This window comes from Pongo abelii, chromosome 6 (assembly GCF_028885655.2).
Source record: "Pongo abelii isolate AG06213 chromosome 6, NHGRI_mPonAbe1-v2.0_pri, whole genome shotgun sequence".
In the NCBI taxonomy this organism is placed as follows: Eukaryota; Metazoa; Chordata; class Mammalia; order Primates; family Hominidae; genus Pongo; species Pongo abelii.
In genome coordinates this window covers 27,198,140-27,218,207 of record NC_071991.2, presented here as the reverse complement: position 1 = coordinate 27,218,207, position 20,068 = coordinate 27,198,140, and the positions used below count along the sequence as shown (strand labels likewise).

General features: G+C 36.0%; 2 protein-coding genes across 3 annotated transcripts in view; both read left to right on the top strand.

Moving 5' to 3' along the window:
- Window positions 1-20,068, top strand: part of LOC100436015 (zinc finger protein 736) — a 308,914-nt gene that overhangs the window by 11,426 nt on the left and 277,420 nt on the right. The window contains exon 1 of one of the 2 annotated variants that reach the window (XM_054560531.1): window positions 12,739-12,828. The exons of the other annotated variant lie outside the window; for it this stretch is intronic. The gene's annotated coding sequence lies outside the window, so the exon portion shown is untranslated. Of the gene's footprint in view, window positions 1-12,738; window positions 12,829-20,068 lie in introns of those variants that run through there. 2 annotated transcript variants of the gene reach the window in all.
- LOC100437891 (putative zinc finger protein 727) overlaps window positions 1-20,068 on the top strand; it is a 33,341-nt gene that overhangs the window by 11,270 nt on the left and 2,003 nt on the right. The window contains exons 2-4 of the mRNA XM_054560106.1: window positions 8,221-8,385; window positions 12,111-12,233; window positions 12,733-12,828. Coding sequence (XP_054416081.1) covers window positions 8,221-8,385; window positions 12,111-12,233; window positions 12,733-12,828 — 384 coding nt within the window. The remainder of the gene's footprint in view (window positions 1-8,220; window positions 8,386-12,110; window positions 12,234-12,732; window positions 12,829-20,068) is intronic.

Below are 20,068 nucleotides of genomic sequence, written 5' to 3'. Positions count from 1 at the left end.
TCTTGCCTGGTGCAAACCACAGTTTTGCTCTGCTTTCCTGTCGTATGTGTTTGTATAAAGACATCTGCCTTTATGTAAATTCTGACCAATTAGAGCTGAGACATTTTCCTCAAAACATGTAAATTCTGTGAGTTCTTTTTTATTTGAAATCTCCTATATCTTTACCATATTATGGGCACTCATTTGAAGTAATAAGCATTTAAAAAAATGCTAGATAAGAAATGTTAAAACAGCCCCCAAAGAATTATTTATAACAAATATTAAACTACAGTTTGGTGAGCATGAAACACTTACGATTACATTTCAATAGGTTCAGTGCTCTCAAAGTATGTTTTTACAATGTATTTTTTAACCTTAAGCAGTATACTGTTTTAAAAAGTAAAACAAAAAAACTATTCACAATGGCAAAGACATGGAATTAACCCAAATGCCTTTCAACAGTGGACTGGATAAAGAAAATGTGGTACATATGTACCATGGAATACCATGCAGCCATAAGAAGGAAAAGGATCATGTCCTTGACAAGGACATGGATGGAGCTGGAAGCCGCTATTCTCAGCAAACTAACACAGGAACAGAAAACCAAACACTGCATGCTCTCATACTAATAAGTCGAAGCTGAATGATGAGTTACATGAACACACTGGGGGAACAACACACCCTGGGGCCTGTCAGGGGGCAGGGAGAGCATGAGGAAGAACAGCTAATGGGTGCTGGGCTTAATACCTGGGTGATGGGTTGATCTATGCAGCAAACTACCATGACATACATTTACCTATGTGACAAAGCTGCCCATCTGCATATGTGACCCAGGACTTCAAATAAAAGTTGATTTTTTTAAAAACGTAAAATAATAAATACCTAAAAGCGGGGGTATTTGTGGTACAAAAATTCATAGTAAACACATACCCACAAACTATTTGAAAACATCATAATCTGATCTCTTCATGCAGTTATATTCTCCTTTATTACTTAATAAAGTATAGATTCATGGCATAATTGTTGAAGGCATTCATCTATTCCTACCACATATCCATTGTTGCTGATTTTGTTCATTTTCTTTTTTTGTTTTTGATTTGTTAATTTTCCAACAAAGCTGGGATAAAAACATCTTCATGCTCATGCTATAATAACTTCTCACAACATGCCCTGGGTTACTCAAAAGAAAATGGAGTTGTTTTGCTCATGTTTTTGACACTTGGGTCCATCATCAACAAATAACAGAAGCCAAGGACATGTGCGTGCCTGTGAGTTACTCAGCAAGTGTCAGGCAGGCCCTGGGCTGAAGGGAGACTCCAGGTGTCTCAGAAAAGGGAGGTTCTGTTCTACTGCACACAAGACTGTCACACTGTAAATTGTTCTGTGATTCCATGTTTCTCCCAAGGTCAACAGGAACTGAGGACACATAGGAAGTGAGTTATGAGGTCAGACTCCTTCTCCCATTTAGCTACCAGTATGTGATTCTGCCCACCTGGCCACATGCACGCTACATAATAATATGCTCACACCCCTCTTAGGACTAATCTCCATGCTCACAAATTGCATCTACATTTTCTTTGCTCCTAGAGTTTTCAGCCAAATACAAGTGCCTAGAGGACTTTAGACTTATCCCTGTCCCCAGACCCTAAATCTGTGTCAACAACCTGGTCCATCCACTCAACTGGGCTTCTGAGTCACCTGATCATAGTCTCTTCTACCTGTATAGACACAGAAGTAAGCCAGCGCCTAACCCTTTCTGAGTCACTATCTGTAGCACAAATTTAGTCTTTCCACTAACTCTGGACTTTCCCCTGCCCATAGGTCCTGTAAAACTAAATAATTCAAAATTTAAGCTGTTTGATATTCTAAATTATTCCAGGCCTTAAAGGAATGTAAATACAAGATCTGGGTAATACGGCAGGCAGCAGTCACAAGGCAGCTGTAACCTTTGTTTTTCTGTTTATGGATTATACCTATGTCTACATCTGTATTCTTTTGTCAGTTGTTGTAAATGGCTGAAGTGCCCCATGGAAGACCTCTTTACCCTTCCCTATTGACTTTCATTATAGATTAACCTATTGCTTATGGCTATTGCATTGTCTTTTTTTTTTTTTTTTGAGACGGTGTCTCAATCAGTTGCCCAGGCTGGAGTGTAGTGGCACGATCTCCGCTCACTGCAACCTCCGCCTCCCGGGTTCAAGCGATTCTCCTGCCTCAGCCTCCTGAGTAGCTGGGATTACATGTGCATGCCACCATGCCCTGCTAATTTTTGTATTTTTAATAGAGACGGGGTTTCACCATGTTGGTCAGGCTGGTCTCAAACTCCTGACCTCGTGATCCACCTGCCTCAGCCTCCCAAAGTGCTGGGATTACAGGCATGAGCCGCTGCACCTGGCTGGCTATTGCATTTTCTTAAGATGAAATGTTAAATACAGTCTTAGGTTGAAAAGGAAAGAAAAACCAGTTGTAAAAAAAAGGTAGAAAAAATACATTGTAACTGATTGATTTTTTTGTAAATCTTAAACCAGCCTTGTATAGAAACTTGTAGTCTTGTTAAATTTCTTTGTTTTTTGCCCGTAGTAATAAGAACTCAAGTTTCACCTATGAAGCACTCATCTCATTTCACTAGAGCCTTTGTCTCCTGGATGACTATTTCTAGCTTTTCACTTGAATAAACTCTCTAAAACTGGACGTTGAGGCTTTATTGATTATTCAAATTATTTCACATTAACAGTTCTTCATAGCATCTTTCTTCTGCCTTTACTTCCTGACCAAACCCTCTTTCATAAGAACAAATTGTACCCAATGCCACTCCTCAGGTGCCTGATTCAAATGCCTACTGGAAATCAGATGTCCATGAGTTCAAGGTCATGGCCTTAGACTTGGCTGTTATAAGGGCAAATACAAATTAGAAATACCAGACTTAATTATCCAACTTGAAGATAAAAGAAGACATTTTGCTCTCCTCTTTAAAAATAATTTTAGAAAATTTTTACATGTAAATTTGTTTTGTGTCTCTATTAAATATATATGAATTATTTAAATAGGTAAATAGGACTTTGTCAGTCTTTTTAAATTAGAAATGTCTTTCTCTAGGACCTGGAAACCATTGCGTTGAAATGTAAATGGTTTACATTTCTGTTGGACAGTAGGTAACTTCATAAAATATTATGAAGGCAAGGAAAGCTTATTTTGCTTTTGAGTATAGCCAATTTAAATTTTCATTGAATATACCCAATATATAGATAGCCTTCTCAATTAATAGTTTTATTTAGGATAAACTATATATGACAGATTATGCTGTTAAGTCTTCTACTTAAAGACTAAATATGGTGATTTTTATTTCTGCTTTTGTAATCTCAGCAGATTGCCTATGATGCATATCACATTCTGGTTTAATTATGTAATAAAACAATTTTCTTCTGCCATTTTACAGTGTCTCTGAGGTTGGAGATAATTTTGTTTTTAATTATGCTTTCCAAACACTGTACAGAATTACCATACAGGATATAAACACAGGAGGTACGCACAAGGCTTTAGTTCAGAGAGGCTTTTCTCTCTTTGGCTTGCTCCAAAATCTGCAGGCAGAATATTTCTCTGCCTATTTGTGATACACAGTCCCTTCCAGAGCAGTTCAGCCAGATTTGTAGAAAAATAGCTTCACAGCAGAGCAATCAGCCATTCCAGCCCCATCTTTCAATGCACTTGGCACCTTCAGACCTGAAAGTAATTCCAACACCATGGGAACCTGAATCCCAGATCTTTAGCCAATGGGCTAACGTTTTGTAAATTTTGTTTATCTTTTCAAAAAACTAACTTTCATTATGTTTATCTTTTGATATTTTGTTTTGTATTCATTTATTTCTGCTATAATTTTTATTTTTTTCTTCTAATTTTGGGTTTGGTTTGCTCTTTTCTAGTTCTATATGATACATCAATAGGTTATTCGGAGTTTTTTTTTAAACTTTTTTGAGGTAGGCACTTATTGCTATAAACCTTTTTAGTACTTCTTTCACTATATTCATAATTATGTCTTTCATTTCTTTCAAGAACATTTTAAATTTTTTTCTTAATTTCTGTATTGGCCCACCAGTCATTCAGGAGCATATTTTAATTTCTCTGTGTTTGTATAGTTTCCAAAGTTTTTTCTGTTAGTGATTTCTAGTTTTATTCTATTATCGTCAGAGAAAATACCTGACATAATTTTATTTTGGGGGAGCTTATTTTAAGAGTTATTTTGTGACCTAACACATGGTCTGTCCTTGAGAATAACCCAGGGGCTGAGGTGTAGAATTTGTATTCTGTGGCTTTTTGATGAAATTCTTTGTAAATATCTATTAGGTCTATTTGGTCCATAGTGCAGATTAAGTCCAATGTTTATTTGTTGATTTTACTATCTGGATGATGTGTCTACTGCTGAAAGTGGGTTGCTGAAGTCTCTAGCTATTATTGTATTGGGGTTGATCTCTCTCTTTAGCTCTAATATTTACTTCATGTATCTGAGTTCTCCAGTGTTAGATGCATATAAACTTGCAATTGTTATATTCTCTTGCTGAATTGACCACTTTTTTTTATAATATAATAACTTTTGTTTTCTTTTTATAGTTTTTTTTCTTGAAATCTGTTTTGTTTAATATAAGTATAGCTATCCCTGCTCTTTTTTTGGTTTCCATTTGCATGGAGTATCTTTTTGAAATCTGTTTTGTTTAATGTAAGTATAGCTATTCCTGCTCTTTTTTTGGTTTCCATTTGCATGGAGTATGTTTTTCTATCCCTTTATTTTCAGTCTTTCTGTGTCTTTATAGGTGAAGTGTGTATCTTGTAGGAAACGGATTGTTGGGTCTCGTTTTTATTTTTACCCATTTGGCCAATCTATCTTTTGACTGAGGAGTTAAATTAATTTACATTCAGTGTTATTATTAATAAATAAAGACACGTCTGCCATTCTGTTATCTGATTTCTTGTTTTGTGGTATTTTCTCTTTCTTTTTCTCTCCTTTTCTCTCTCCCATTCATCCTTTCTTTCTTTTAGTGAAGATGATTTATCTAGTGGTATGTTTTATTTTTTATTTTTTATTTTTTGATTTTATGTATGTGTGTCTAGTATAAGTTTTTTTATTTGAGGTTACCATGAGGCTTGCAAATAACATCTTATAACTCATTATTTTAAACTGATGGCAACTTAACACTTGTAAAAATGAACAAACAAGCAAAGAGAAAACTAATAAAAAATACAGCTTAACTTTATCTCCCAACTTTTTAACATTTTGTCGTTTCTATTTATATCTTATTATACTATGTCTTAAACTTGTGTAGTTAGTATTTTGAATAACTAAGCCTCAAAAGTAGAAATATAAGAGTTATGGCCTTAAGGAGGTAGAGAAAGTTATTATTTTTAATAATTATAAGTATGGACTAATCTTTTAGGCTTCTCAAAATATGAATAGTTTACATACCATATTTACAGTGCTAGAAAATTTTGTGTTTTCTGTGTCCTTCGTATTACCAGTGAGTTTTGTACCAGATGTCTTCTTATTGCTCATTAATGTTCTATTCTTTTAGATTGAAGAACTGCCTTTAGCATTTTTGTAGGACAGGTCTGGGGGTGTTAATAAAATCTCTCAGCTTGTTAGTTTTTTTAATGGTTGAAGGATATTTTTGCTGGGTGTATTATTCTAGGATAAAAGTTTTTTCCTTCAGTACATTAAGTATGTCATGTCACCATCTCCTTGACTGTAAGATTTCCACTGAAGAGTCTACGGTCAAACATATTGGTGCTTGTTTGAATGTTGTTTCTTTTCTCTTGCTGCTTTTAGAATCCTTTGTCTTTGACCTTTGAGAGTTTTATTATTAAAGACCTTCAGGTGGTCATACTTAAGTGAATTCTGCTTGGTATTCTATAACCTTCTTGTACATGAATATATATATATATATGAAGTTCTCATTATCCCTTTGAATAAGCTTTCTACCCAGAACTTTTTCTCTACCTCCTCTGGAAGGCCATAACTCTTAGAATTGCCCTCTTGAGGCTATTTTTTTTTTTTGTCTCATCTGACTGTATCTTTTCAAATAGCCTGTGTTCAAATTCACTGATTCTTTCTTCTGCTTGATCAATTCTGCTGTTGAGAGACTCTGATGCACTTTTCAATGTCATTTGAATTCTCAGCACCAGAATTTTTGCCTGATTCTTCAAAATGATTTTAATCAATTTGTTAAGTTTATTGGATCAGATTCTGAATTTCTTTTTTTGTTGTTATTTTGAATTTTGCTGAGCTTTTTCAAAACAGCTGTTTTGAATTTCCTGTCTGAAAGGTTACATATCTCTGTCTCTCAGGATTTGCACACTAGTGCTTTATTTAGTTTTAATGAGGTTGTGTTTTCCTAAATAGTCCTAATTTTTGTGGATGTTCATTGATGTCTGGGCATTAATGAGTTAGGTATTTATTTTAGTTTTTGCATTCTGGGCTTTTTAATACCTGTCCTTCTTAGAAAGGCTTTCCAAGTATTCAAAGGGAATTGAGTGTTGTAATCTAAGTCTTTGATCATTGCAGTCATATCTGCATTAGGGGGCACCCCAACCTGAATAACACTGTGATCCTTGCAGACTTGTAGAGGTACCACTTTGGTGGTCATAGGTAAGATCCAAGAGAGTCTCTGGGTTACCAGGCAGACTCTTTTTCTATTTTTTTACATTCTGCCAAATAAATGGAATCTCTCTCTCTCTCCATGCTGTGCTGCCTGGAGCTGAGGTTGGTGTAACACAAGCACCCCTGTGGCCACCATCACTAGGACTACACTAAGTCAGACCCAAAGCTAGCACAGGACTGGCTCTCACATAAGGCCCACAGTGACCACTACCTAGGTACTGCTGATGTTCACTCAAGACCCAAGTTCTCTTCAGTCAGTAGGTGGTGGATCCAGCCAGGCTCATGTCCTTTCCTTCAGGGCAGTGAGCTCTTACCCACCCTGGGCTGGGGGTAGCACAATGCAATTTGGTAGGAAGAACATGGAGTCAGAAGCCTTAGGAATCTATTTGGTGCCCTATTCTGCGTTGTCTTAGCTGGCACTGAAGCCGTGAGACAACATCCTTCCTACTCTTTTTTCTCCTTTCTCAAGTATAAGAAGCCACTCCCCATGGTCACCACCACCCAGAGCCCACAGTAAGTACTTCCAGGCTACTGCTGATATCCAGTGAGGACCCAAGGGATCTTGCGGCAGCTTGTGGTGAATTCTGCCGGGCCTGCTTCTTTTGCTTCAGGGCAGTGGGTTCTTCTCTGGCTCAGGGTGGTTCCAGAAATGTCATCCAGGAGCCAAGGCCTGAAATCAGTGACCTCAGGAGCTATCTTGTTACTGCTTCCTCACTATGGCTGAGCTGGTAATCAAGCTTCAAGACAAAGCCTCTTTTACTCTTCCCTCTCTTTTCCTCAAGCAGGAGTCTCTCCACATGGCTGCCACAGCTTGGATTGCACTGCACTAGGTCTCAACCCCCAAGGGCTACAAGAAGTACTACTTGGTTACTGCTGATGTTTATTCAAGGCCAAAGGTGATGAATCCTGCCAGAACTGGTACCTTCCCTTCAAGGCAGTGTGTTCTCTTCTGGCCCAGGGTATGTCTAGAACTGTCACCCAGGAACTAAGTCCTAGAAAGGGGGCCTCAGGGCTTTTTCTGGTGCTGTATTCTACTGTGGCTGAGATGATGTCCCAGTTGTGGGACAAAGTGTTCTTTACTCTTCTCTCCCCTTTCCTCAAGTAGAAAGAAAGATTTTCTCCTGGAGCTGTGAACTGCACTGCCTGTGCCTTGGGTAAGGATGATGCAGGCACTTTCTGGGCCATCCCAGTTGGCATCTCACAAAGCACCAGGATTTGCCCAGAAATTGCAGTCCCAGTGGCTTACACTGCCTTTCAAGTTTATTTAGAACCCCAGAGTGCTTTAGCCCATGTGATGGGCTACCTGAAACTCAGGTTTTGATTACTGAAATGGACACTTCCTCTCTGACTATGGCTAGTCTGAGTGCTCCCTCTGTAGGCTCTGGCTGAATTCTGCCCCATGTTGCTTTCTGCCGTGACAGGCAGCACTGAGTTTTACTGCTAAGTCTCACAATTACTGCACTCTCCCTTATGTAAGCCCACGGATTTTCTGTCTGTACCAAGGTGCATTTCCAGGGAATGGAGGAGGGCTGCTATTGGCAATTAACAGCTTTGTTACCGTCTTCAGTGCCTCTTTGATTTGATGCTAAAACTAGGTCCTGTGGTCACTCCCCAGAGTTTTGGTTCTTATGAAGATGCTTCTTATTTGGATAGTCATTCTACTTGGTGTTTTATCCGGGGGATGGTTGCTGGAGGGTGCTATTTAGTCGTCTTGCTCCACTTCCCCCCTGCAGCCATGTTGTTTGAATTAAGTGCCACATGTGAGGCTAAGGTGAGCCCAGGGTCAATCATGAGTGCTTTCAGATAGTTTCACGAGAGGTGAGTTTAGTTTTAGTCCCAGATAAAGATCATAGAGACTGCTCTGCGTGGGTTTGGTAGGGGCAGGTCACTGCGGCCCATATTCTCATTGCTGTAGTAGAAATTTCTGGCATCTGTGGCAGAGAAGAGCAACTGAGTGTTGGAAAGGGGAAGCTCACATTTTGGTTTTTATTTAGGAGTTTACTGGTTCTGAACCTCTCCTGTGATAAAGGACAAACAAAGGCAGACTTTATCTGCAATTCTAGGACCTTCTGCCTGTGGGTGTGGTGATTTCAAGGGAAGGAGTTTCACTGATGCTTCAAAGGCATATTCTCAAGAAACAGGTTTAATTTGTGCAGATAATCACACCTGGAAGGGATCACAGAGAAGGAGAAGAAAAATAAAGAAATGGCTTATTCTGAGGTGAATGTGTCTGAAGTAAGAGACTGTGTCCACTTTTTCTTCTGAAATATCATGTGTGTAGAACTTGCAAATGTTAACTTCTCTGCTTGTGATGTTCTTGCCCAATCAGTTTAACTCCTTTTTCACTTTCTATTCTCATGATAGTTAAGGGGCTCTGAGAAATACTTCTTTCTTGTATACCAGAGCCTTCTCTTTATTTTCTACATCATAGCTTTTAATAAGCCATGAAAAAATTGTCACCATGAATTTATAACCAGCAGCATTACAAATGTTCCTTTTGTGGCTGTTGAACGTGGAAAGGTGTGGATGCCCAAGATTCCTGTTTGAGATGGGATCAGGTCCTTGGTTATCACTGAAGAAGGAGACCATGTACTGTTTAGCTTCCATTAAATCTATGCAAAACTGCTTATAAAAATGCACATTTAATGAGAATGGTTTTTATTGCCCAGGATAACTCAGAAAGTTCTGAATAAAAAATAATTAGAAGAGACTTCCTCTCTAGGATGCTAAAGCAAGGAAATTAGAGAGGACACAAACAAATGGAAAAAAAAAATCCATGATCATGGATAGGAAGAATCAGTATCATGAAAATGGCCACACTGTCCAAAGTAATTTATAGATTCAATGCTAGTCCCATCAAGCTACCATTAACTTTCTTTGCAGAATTAGAAAAAACTACTTTAAATTTTATATGGAACCAAAAAAGCCCATATAACCAACACAATCTTAAGCAAAAAGAACAAAGCTGGAGGCATCATGCTACCTGACTTCAAACTATACTACAAGGCTACAGTAACCAAAACAGCATGGTACTGGTACCAAAACAGATGTATAGACCAATGGAACAGAACAGAGGCCTCAGAAATAACACCACACATCCACAACCATCTGATCTTCGATAAACCTGACAAAAACAAGCAATGAGGAGAGGATTCCCTAGGTAATAAATGGTGCTGGGAAAACTGTTTCGCCATATGCAGAAAACAGAAACTGGACCCCTTCCTTGCACCTTATACAAAAATTAAATCAAGATGGATTAAAGACTTAAAGGTAAAACCTAAAACCATAAAAACCCTAGAAGAAAACTGAGGCAGTACTATTCAGGACATAGGCGTGGGAAAGACTTCGTGGCTAAAACACCAAAAGCAGTAACAACAAAAGCCAAAACTGACAAATGGGATCTAATTAAACTAAAGAGCTTCTGCACTGCAAAAGAAACTATCCTCAGAGTGAACAGGCAACCTACAGAATGGGAGAAAAACTTTGCAATCTATCCATCTGACAAAGGACTAATATCCAGAATCTACAAGAAAGAAACAAATTTACCAGAAAAAAACTAAACAAACAGAATGAGAGAAAATTTTTGCAATCTGTCCATCTGACAAAGGGCTAATATCCAGAATCTACAAGGAATTTAAACAAATTTACCAGAAGAAAACAACCCCATCAAAAAGTGGGCAAAGGATACAAACAGTCACTTTTCAAAAGAAGACATTTATGCAGCCAACAAACATGAAAAAAAACTCATCATCACTGGTCATTAGAGAAATGCAAATCAAAACCACAATGAGATAGTATCTCATGTCAGTTAGAATGGTGATTATTAAAATGTCAGGAAACATGATGGTGAGGATGTGGAGAAATAGGAACACTTTTACACTGTTCTTGGGAGTGTAAATTAGTTCAACCATTGTGGAGGACAGTGTGGCGATTCCTCAAGGATATAGAACCAGAAATATTGACCCAGCAATCCCATTACTGGGTATGTACCCAAAGGATTATAAATTATTCTCCTATAAACGCACATGCACATGTATGTTTATTGCAGCACCATTAACAATAGCAAAGACATGGAACCAACCCAGATGCCCATCAGTGATAGACTGGATAAAGAAAATGTGGCACATAAACACCATGGAATACTATGCAGCCATAAAAAAGAATGAGTTCATGTTCTTTGCTGGGATATGGATGAAGCTGGAAACCATCATTCTCAGCAAACTAACACAGGAACAGAAAACCAAACACCGCATGTTCTCACTCATAAGTGGGAGTCGAACAATGAGAACATGTGGACACAGGGAGGGGAACATCTCACACCAAGACCTGTCGGGATTGGGGGCAAGGGGAGGGAGAGCGTTAGGACAAATACCTAACACTTGTGGAGCTTAAAATCTCAATGACAGGTTGATAGGTGCAGCAAACCACCTTGACCCATGTATACCTATGTAACAAACCCACGTGTTCTGCACATGTATCCCAGAACTTAAAGCTTTAAAAAAAAAAGTTTAACCAAAAAAGAGAAAGACTTATTTATATACACCGTTAGAGATTACAGAACATGGGAGATATTTGTAGCTTAAATTTTGCTTAAAACTGATATTTCTTCATGACTAGACTCAGATTAAGTTGACCCTTTTTTGTGTTAATGTTAATCATAACACAGTAGTGTCATATCCTTTGTTAATCAGCACTGGATACAAATTTCTTTTAATATAGTTGATCTTCATTTATTTACTTGGTAAAAATGCTCTCTGACAGATATTTTTTCACTCTAGAGTTAATTATTGTACTCTTTATTTTTAATATGTACCTTGAGTTTTATCAAGTGATGTGCAAAAACAAGATTAAGCCACATTTAATCTGACAGCTCTTCTTTCTTGTTGACTTCTCTTTGCATATAGCTTCCTATGGAAAATGAAGGCCCTCATCTTTCTTTACTGGTCAAATAAACTAAAAACCTAGGCTGTGCCACTTACTGAATTTTTGACAAAATATTCTCCTTGGGCCAGAAGCAATACCACTGGCAAACTTCTTATCAATTCAAAAACTCAAGCTTTACCCTAGATCTTCAGGGTCAAAATCTGCATTTTAACAAGATCTCCTGTTTATTGCTATACACAATAAGATGTGAGAAGTATGCTTTTAACTCACCATGAAGTTTCCATATGGGAGGTATAGACAGCTCATCTTGTATTATGTAAATATAGCATTAAGTAATGTACATGCCTGTGTTAATGTCCTTCATTTTATACTGTATCATCAAGAAAAGTATTGCACATACACTGGTTTCGTGATCTTATGCCATCCTTTCTCAGAGTTAAAAATACATTAGAGAATATTTCTGTGCTAGAAAGTATCCTATTGGATAACTCCAGTAACTCATATAAGTCAGAACCAGCTCTCTTTACTCTCATTTTACCTGTTGTCAAATCAAGAATTCTTTCTTTAGTCACTTGGTAAATATGTTTTGTTTTTCGGGGAGTGTTAACATTCAGGGATGTGGCCGTAGAATTCTCCCCAGAAGAGTGGGAATGCCTGGACTCTGCCCAGCAGCATTTGTATAGGGATGTGATGTTAGAGAACTACGGAAACCTGTTCTCCTTGGGTGAGAATAATTTCAGTATACATCTCATATTCTACATTAAATATTTTATTTCCTCCTGTTTTTTTTTTTGAAGTTCTGCTTTGCATAAATGAGTTTCAGAATCCTGCTTCAAAAAGAAAAAATTGGGTATCTGTTTAGGTAGTAAATATAATCTTTAAGATGTTTCATCTTAACATTAATCTTTCCCTTTTTTGAGCTCATCTGTATATTTCAGTCTAAGTTATGGTAATATCAGAAATTTAATAGTGTAAAATATTGTTACCCACACCTAAAAATGCAATTTTCACAACTGATTTTTGATTCAATATTACTGGGTAATAGAGCTAATAACCCACAAATTTACTTTCTAAATATTCTGAAGTTTCTGTTACAAAACAGTAGATTGGAATTAATTTTCTAGAGTCTTCTATAATGTTCTCTCTTCTCTACTGAGCATAGTACTAGATTGGTAATCAGATTATCCTAGCAAGAGTCATGTTATTTTTTTCTAATAAAACAGGTCTTGCTATCTTTAAGCCAGACTTGATGACCTGTCTGGAGCAAAGAAAAGAGCCCTGGAATGTGAAGAGACAGAAGACAGTAGCCAAACACCCAGGTAGGTGGGAGTGAATGAAGCAAATGACATAAATGACGGTTCCCAATGTCAAGGAGGAAGCCAGATGTTTAAACATGCTTCCAGAAGCTCTGCTCCAGTGGAAATCATTTCTGAGAAGCCTTCATTTCTTTCTCTTGCTTTAACATAGGGGAATTTTTTCCCCATTCTTGTGAATTTTCTAAGCACTGTACATCCCCTTCAGTAATGTGTGTTGTTGTTGTTGCTGCTGTTGTTTTTTTGGTTTTGTGTGTTTTCTGAGTTTACAGTGATAAAGTCTTTTTCATGGCTTAAAAGAAAATATGTGATTTGACTGCTTTTCCATTGCTTGGGGGAAACAGCAATATCTATTTTTGAGAAACTATATTAAACAGTTTTTTTAAGTTCTGTTTTTGGATAATGTCGAAATACAGAAGTTTTGGTGATATTGCAGTTTGGATCAGAAATCCCAGGAACACCACAAAAAGATGTGTGCTTCCTGGTTTATAATTTTCTGTTCTATAGAGGCTTCAAATGTGATTTTACAGAAATTTATACTCAGTAATTGTATTAAAACACTAAGCATCTCCCTAAATGAAACAAACTCTAAAATAGTATTACTTCAAATGTTATTCTTTTCATATAAACAAATGTTGGCAAATGTGGCCAAATTCCTCAACTGTAATATAGTTCAGTGTATCTACTTCATACATTTATTAAATATGCTATGTCATTGGGGAGGTTGCAACATTGCTGAGTACTTATTAAACTCTCAATCTTTATTTTAAATGACATCATTTTGTGATTTTATTTAGTATAAAGCTTACTGTGACTGTCATTCATATGTATGTATATAAACGTGTATATATGAATGTGTATGACAGACACATATATAATACCAGTAACGTCAATTTTTTCACAAATAATAATTGAATACCTATATATTATACATAATGTATTGATTTTATATCTGTATACATAATGAAATGATTAATACAATCAAATTAAGGAACAAACAAATTTATAACCTTACATACTTACCTTTTTTATAGTGAGAACAATTAAGATCTCTCAGCAAATATTCGGCATACCTAACAGTATTACTTTCTATAATCATAAAGCTGTACCTTAGGTTACCATAACTTATTTGTCTTTTCACTGAAAATTTGTACCATTTGAACAACATATCCCACTTTCCCCACCTCTAGGGCCTAGCACTCACCTCTATACTCTCTTCTTCTAGGAGTCCAACCTTATTATATTCTCCATAGAGGTGAGATCATACGGTATTTGTCTTTCTGTGATGTTTCACTCAGCATAACGTCATCTAGGTCCATCCATGCTGTAGAATGGCAGGGTTTTATTATTTTTTATGGCTAAATAATATTCTATTTTGTATATATGCCATATTTTTTTTGTGCAGTCAGTTTCTACAAACACTTTAGATTGCTTTGATATCTTGATAATTGTGAAAAATGCTTCAATGAACATGGAGGTGCAGGTATTTCTTTGAGATAGTAAATTTATTGTATATGCAGAAATGAGATAGCTAAATTGTACAATAGTACTATTAAAAAATTTTTTAAAGAACCTTCATACTGGTTTTCATAATATCTTTAAGAAATTACACATCACCAAGAATGTACATCATTTTTTTTCTTTATAATTCTTGTCAACACTTGTTATAAATCTTCTTTTTGGTGTTAGCAATCCTAACAGGTATAAAGTAATATCTTACCATAAATTTAATTTGCATCTGCCAGATTGGTGACATTGAGCACCTTTCTACATACCTGTTGCCCAACTATATGTTTTCATTAATTAACATTTATTTAGTCCTTGGCTTATTTTTAAATCTTGTTATTATTACTATTATTATAGTTGCCTTTTATTTATATGAGTTTCTTATGTTTCTTATGTATTTTTGATACTAACCACTTATCAGATACGGTTTTCTTATTCTATTTTTCTTTGGTTATGCAGAAGCGTTTTAGTTTGATGCAGTTTAATTTGTTTATATTTGCTTTTATTGCTGTACTTTTGCTGTTGTATCCCAAATTCATTTTCAAAACCAATATTAAGGTTTTAAAATATGTTTTCTTTTAAGATTATTAAGAATTTTGTCATACATTAGAGTCCTTATTTTATGTTTAGTTAATTTTTAAATACAGTGTATGAAAAGTGGTCTAATTTTATTCTTTTACTTGTGGGTATTCCCTTTTCCCAGCCCCAAGCATGGAGGAGACTGTACTTTCTGCATTGTGTGTTCTCAGTGCCCCAGTGTCAAAGATGAGTTGATCTTACATGGATGGATTTGTTTCTGGGCTCTCCATTGTGTTCCACTGATATCGGTGTGCATTTTTATCCACAGAGCATCCTGTTTTTATTACAATAGCCTTCCAATGTAGTTTAAAATTAGAAAGTATAATGCCCCTAGCTTTGTTTTTAATTCTCAAAACTGCTTTGGCTATTTAAAGTTTCTTGTAATTCCATATAAATTTTAAGATTGAATTTTCTATTACTTTGAAAAATTGTACTAAAATTTTAATAGGGGATTTATTGAATCTAAATTTTCCAATTTTATAGACTGATTTCAGGAGGTACAAATCTTCTCTTGGGTCAATTAGCTGATAGGATCTTTTTGGGTATGCAGTGGAGAGGGGTTATACGTGAGTTGCATGGCTGCTTCTTGGTCTGTTGTGGAGTTTGCCTTTAGTGGGTTTGTTACCAGGAGCCTGGGTAGTTGTTAATCCTGTCTTATTTCTTGGCAGACTGAATTCCCTTTAGGACTTTGATCTGTAGGGCTAGTACTAGGGCAGTGTTCTGCAGTAGGTTTGGCATATGGTGTGCCTGATGTGTGTTTCTTACTGAGTATGTGGCAGGATTTCCTCAGGTCACTCTCTGGGTTCCTAGATTGGCAGAACTGGCCACGAACTGTGACTATCAGTGCTGAAACTGAGTCACTGAACTGTTTCAGAGAGCACAGTAAAGGCCAAGGTCTGCAGACCTACTGCTGTAACCACAAATAGGCATCTTTCTTTGGGTCTCTGGATGTGCAGAACCACTCCTTGACTATGGCTGGAAGGAGCTGGAGATAGTTATAGAGTCACTGCAGAATTTTAAGTGGGTCAAAATAGGTGAACCATTTCTTGGTCTGTAGCCAAGACCAAGGGTTTTCAAGTTTGCCACCTGAATGAGGGCCTGCCTTTTCAAAATGACTCTAATCAATCTTTAGCTCTAGCAGGTTTTAAAACCCTCTCCCTGAAAAACAAAATTAGGATAAAGGTCTCTTCTTTGATAAGGGGTCTCACCGTATCACCCAGGCTGGTCTCAAACTCCTGGCCTAAAATGATTCTTCTTCTGCCTCAGCCTACAAAGTTGCTAGGATTACAGGTGTGAACCACCAAGTCTGTCTGTTTCTTATAAGACTGTTCTAAGGGTAATAAACACCCTTACCTTTTGTTCATATTAGAAAATCTTTATTTTTTTCTTATTTTTTAAAGTAAATTTCTCCCAGATTAAGTATCCTTGATTGATAGCATTTTTTTTTTCATCACCTTGAAATTTGGGAAGTTTTTAGGCCCTTTTTTCTTCAAATAACCTCTCTATGACTTTTCCCCTGCATTCTTCTTCAAAGACTGCTTTCATGAATATATTGGTCTCCTTAATGGTATCTAATAAGTTACATATTCCATGTTGATGTTTTTCAATTTTTTTGTGTGTTTTTGTTTTTCACAACTCAATATTTATAAATAACATGTCTTTAGTTTTCTGATTTTTGTTTTCTGGTCAATTATTCTATTGTGACTCTACAAAATTTTTCAACAATTATTTTTCCGTTCCACAATTTCTACTGGGTTCTTTTTTTCTTTGTTCTATTTTTGAGTTATTGAGCATACTTAGTATCATTATTTTGACATCTTTGTCAGATAATGCAAAGATCTTCTTTTCTTAAGGATTGAGTTTTGGAAATTTATTTCTTTAAGTGGAGTATGTTTTCTGTCTTTTTTATGTCATGTCATCCTTTTTTGAAATTTGGAAACTTAAAAACAGCCATCTAATCTAATATTTAAAGACTTGCTTAAAGACTGGCTATAACAATGGGCCAGACTATAGATTTTCAGTGCTTCACAAACATGTTCTCCATTGTCTTTGGACTTTTGTGTGTAATTTCTAAGATAAAGAGATTTTTCCTCATTTTCTTTTCAGATTCTATAATCTTTTGCTTCCCTAGTTGACTGTGGCATTGCAGTTCCTCTAGTATTGTAACAAGCATTCACCTTTATTCTAGCACATACAAACTATAATTCTCATTACTCCATCATTTTCATATTAAGGGAGACAGACTCTATTAATTGGACAGTCTCCTATAATTTCATAACTTTAAACAGACCGACTGTTCTAGATCTCTCCTGAGGGTAGTACTGGGAGTTGATTGTGCTTTACTTAGCCCAATTGGTGTTGAGGGAAAGAAAGGTTGTGTTGGAAAGTCTTTAAGCTAGACCTGATTACCTTCTGCAGCATAGAAAATATTACTGGAGTGTGAAAAGAGTGGAAAGAATAGCCATACACTCAGAATGATTTGGCAGATAACACATGTGAAATGTCCAAAGGCGAAGGAGAAAACAAGAGTTTAAAATGTGGATTGGGAAGCTGGTCTCCAATGGAATTGATTCTTGAAAAGCCTCTTACTGTCATGGAAGAAAATTTTTTGATGCATACTTATTAGGCTTTTGAATTCTCTAAATCTTCAGTTTATTTAATAATCTGCTGGTGCATTCACAGTGAGAGACAAACTCCTTTTTATGCTGTGAGGATCTAAATAATGTAACTGCTCTTCTGTTGCTTTGAGGGATTTGGAAAATTCGTGCAGATTTTTGGAGACCACTATGTTAAGCTGTTTTTAAAAATCTGTTTGTGCCTTATGTTAGACATCTGTGAGAGGAGCAGGGGAGACATTGAGATTTGGTCAAGAGATTTGAGAGAGGCCAGGGACAGATGTCATATGTTTTCTGCTTTATAATTTCCAGTCAACCGATCATACAGAAAATGAAAGTGATAACTTTTATCAGAGCACAAAGCATCTGATTAAGTACAAGAAAATCTAAACATCTATTTCACTTCAAAAATATCTTTATTTTAGTAGGAACTAAGCTTAGAAATTTAAATGCTGTATGACAAATGCCTCTACTGTGGAATAGTTGATTTGATCTACTCAGCTCACAGAATGCATGAAAACACTAATACCATAGGTTACTTAGAACACTGTCCAGCATATAATAAACTCGAAATTGTTACCTCTTTCTTAATAACTATTATTTTTAAATTTTATCTTCTTTACTATGAAGATTACTAGGGCTGTGTCCTATATATATTTTTTTCTTTCTGATTTGCTGTATACCAACTATGCCTGTAATTTCACAAGTTCTGAGCTAATGTACACAAATGTATGTGTTATATAAAAAGTGAATTAGATAATTAATAGGCACACCACATATATTAAAATCTTTGATTTATGTGTTTAAGTTTACTGCATGCAAAATGTTATCAGCATTTTCATCAACTTTTCTCAAACTTCATCTACATAATTGTATAAATTTATTTCTAATTGTTCATTTTATTTTATATCCTATTGTACTATATTTATATTGCTTATATTATTTAGTAATATAATGCTTTGCTTCCAAAGGTCACCTTATTGCCTTTACATTTTGTGCAAAAATAGCAGCTATATATTAATGACATAATAAATATGTCCAGTATTATTTAAGTGCCTATTTCATCATATTTTCTCATCAAAGCTTTTTATAAATGATTATAATGCATTTTCTATAAAATGTTATTGCTTTCACTGTATACTAGTGATTCAAACTTTATTGTCTTCAATAGCAACAACATGAAATCAATCTAGTTGCCTATCAGTGGTGGATTGGATAAAGAATATGTGGTACCTATACACTATGAAATAGTACACAGCCAAAAAAAAATTATGCTCTTTGTAGCAACATTGATGCAGCTGAAAGCCATTATCTTAAGTAAATTAATGCAAAAACAGAAAGCCAAATACTACGTGTTCTTACTTATAAGTGTGAGCTAAATATTGGGTATACATGGATATAAAGATGGAAACAATAGATGCTGGAGACCACTAGCAGAGGAAGGGAGGAAAGAGACAAGGCCTGAAAAGCTACCTATGGGGTACTATGCTGTCTACATGAGTAGTAGTAGCAATATCCCAAAACTTAGCAGTACATAATATACCAATGTAACAGACCTAGACATGTAGCCTCTGAACATGTAGTAAAAGTTGAAATTGAACAAAAATACCAAAATATGTGCTCTTTATAAATGTGCAGTCACATTTAAAATGCATGGCTATCTAGAATAATTATTTTTTAGTAGTACACTATGTTGATTCAATATTTTTTGGTTAATTTTTTTGTTAAATTTTGTTTCACTCTATTTTAGTGGCTCATGTTTTAGTTGGCTATGTCACAATTAATTGTGCTTTTAGTTTTTATTTATGTATAATTTTTTATGCCAATATTCAACTCTGTATACATTAACACAATATTCGGACAGAAGTCAGATATGAATCAGTCATACATATATTGCCATTATAATTATTTATGTGTTTGTTTGCCTGTGTAAAATATTACTCCTATTTTATGACTTGTATATTTACTTTTTTATTTTTTGGTTATTAGTCAATGATTGTTTTATTCTTAATTGTAAAAACTACAAGGGTCAGGCGTGGTGGCTCACACCTGTATTCCCTGCATTTTGAATGGTCCAGGCGGGCGGAACACCCAAGGTCAGAAGTTCAAGATTAGCCTGGCCAACATGGTGAAACCCCATCTCTAGTAAAGATACAAAATTAGCCAGGGAGGCACGCCTGTAATCTTAGCTACTCCGGAGGCTGAGGCAGGAGAATAGCCTGAACCCTGGAGATGGAGGTTGGATTGCACCACTGCACTCCAGCCTGGGTGACAGACAGACTTTGTCTCAAAAAAAAAAAAAATTATGGAGACTTCTTTTATGTGTTGTATGGTCTCTTCTGAGAATGTGCCATATGTACTTGAGAAGAATGTGTGTTCTAGTATTGTTGAGTAGAGAGTTCTAGGTGGTTTGCAATGCTGTTCCAGTTTCTATTTCTTTACTTCTTTGATCTTCTGCCTGTAGTCACTTGCTATACCCATTCTCTGTCTATGATACTGAAGTGTCTCTGCTGTCCGAAGCTGTCAAAGTATACCACCTTTATTTT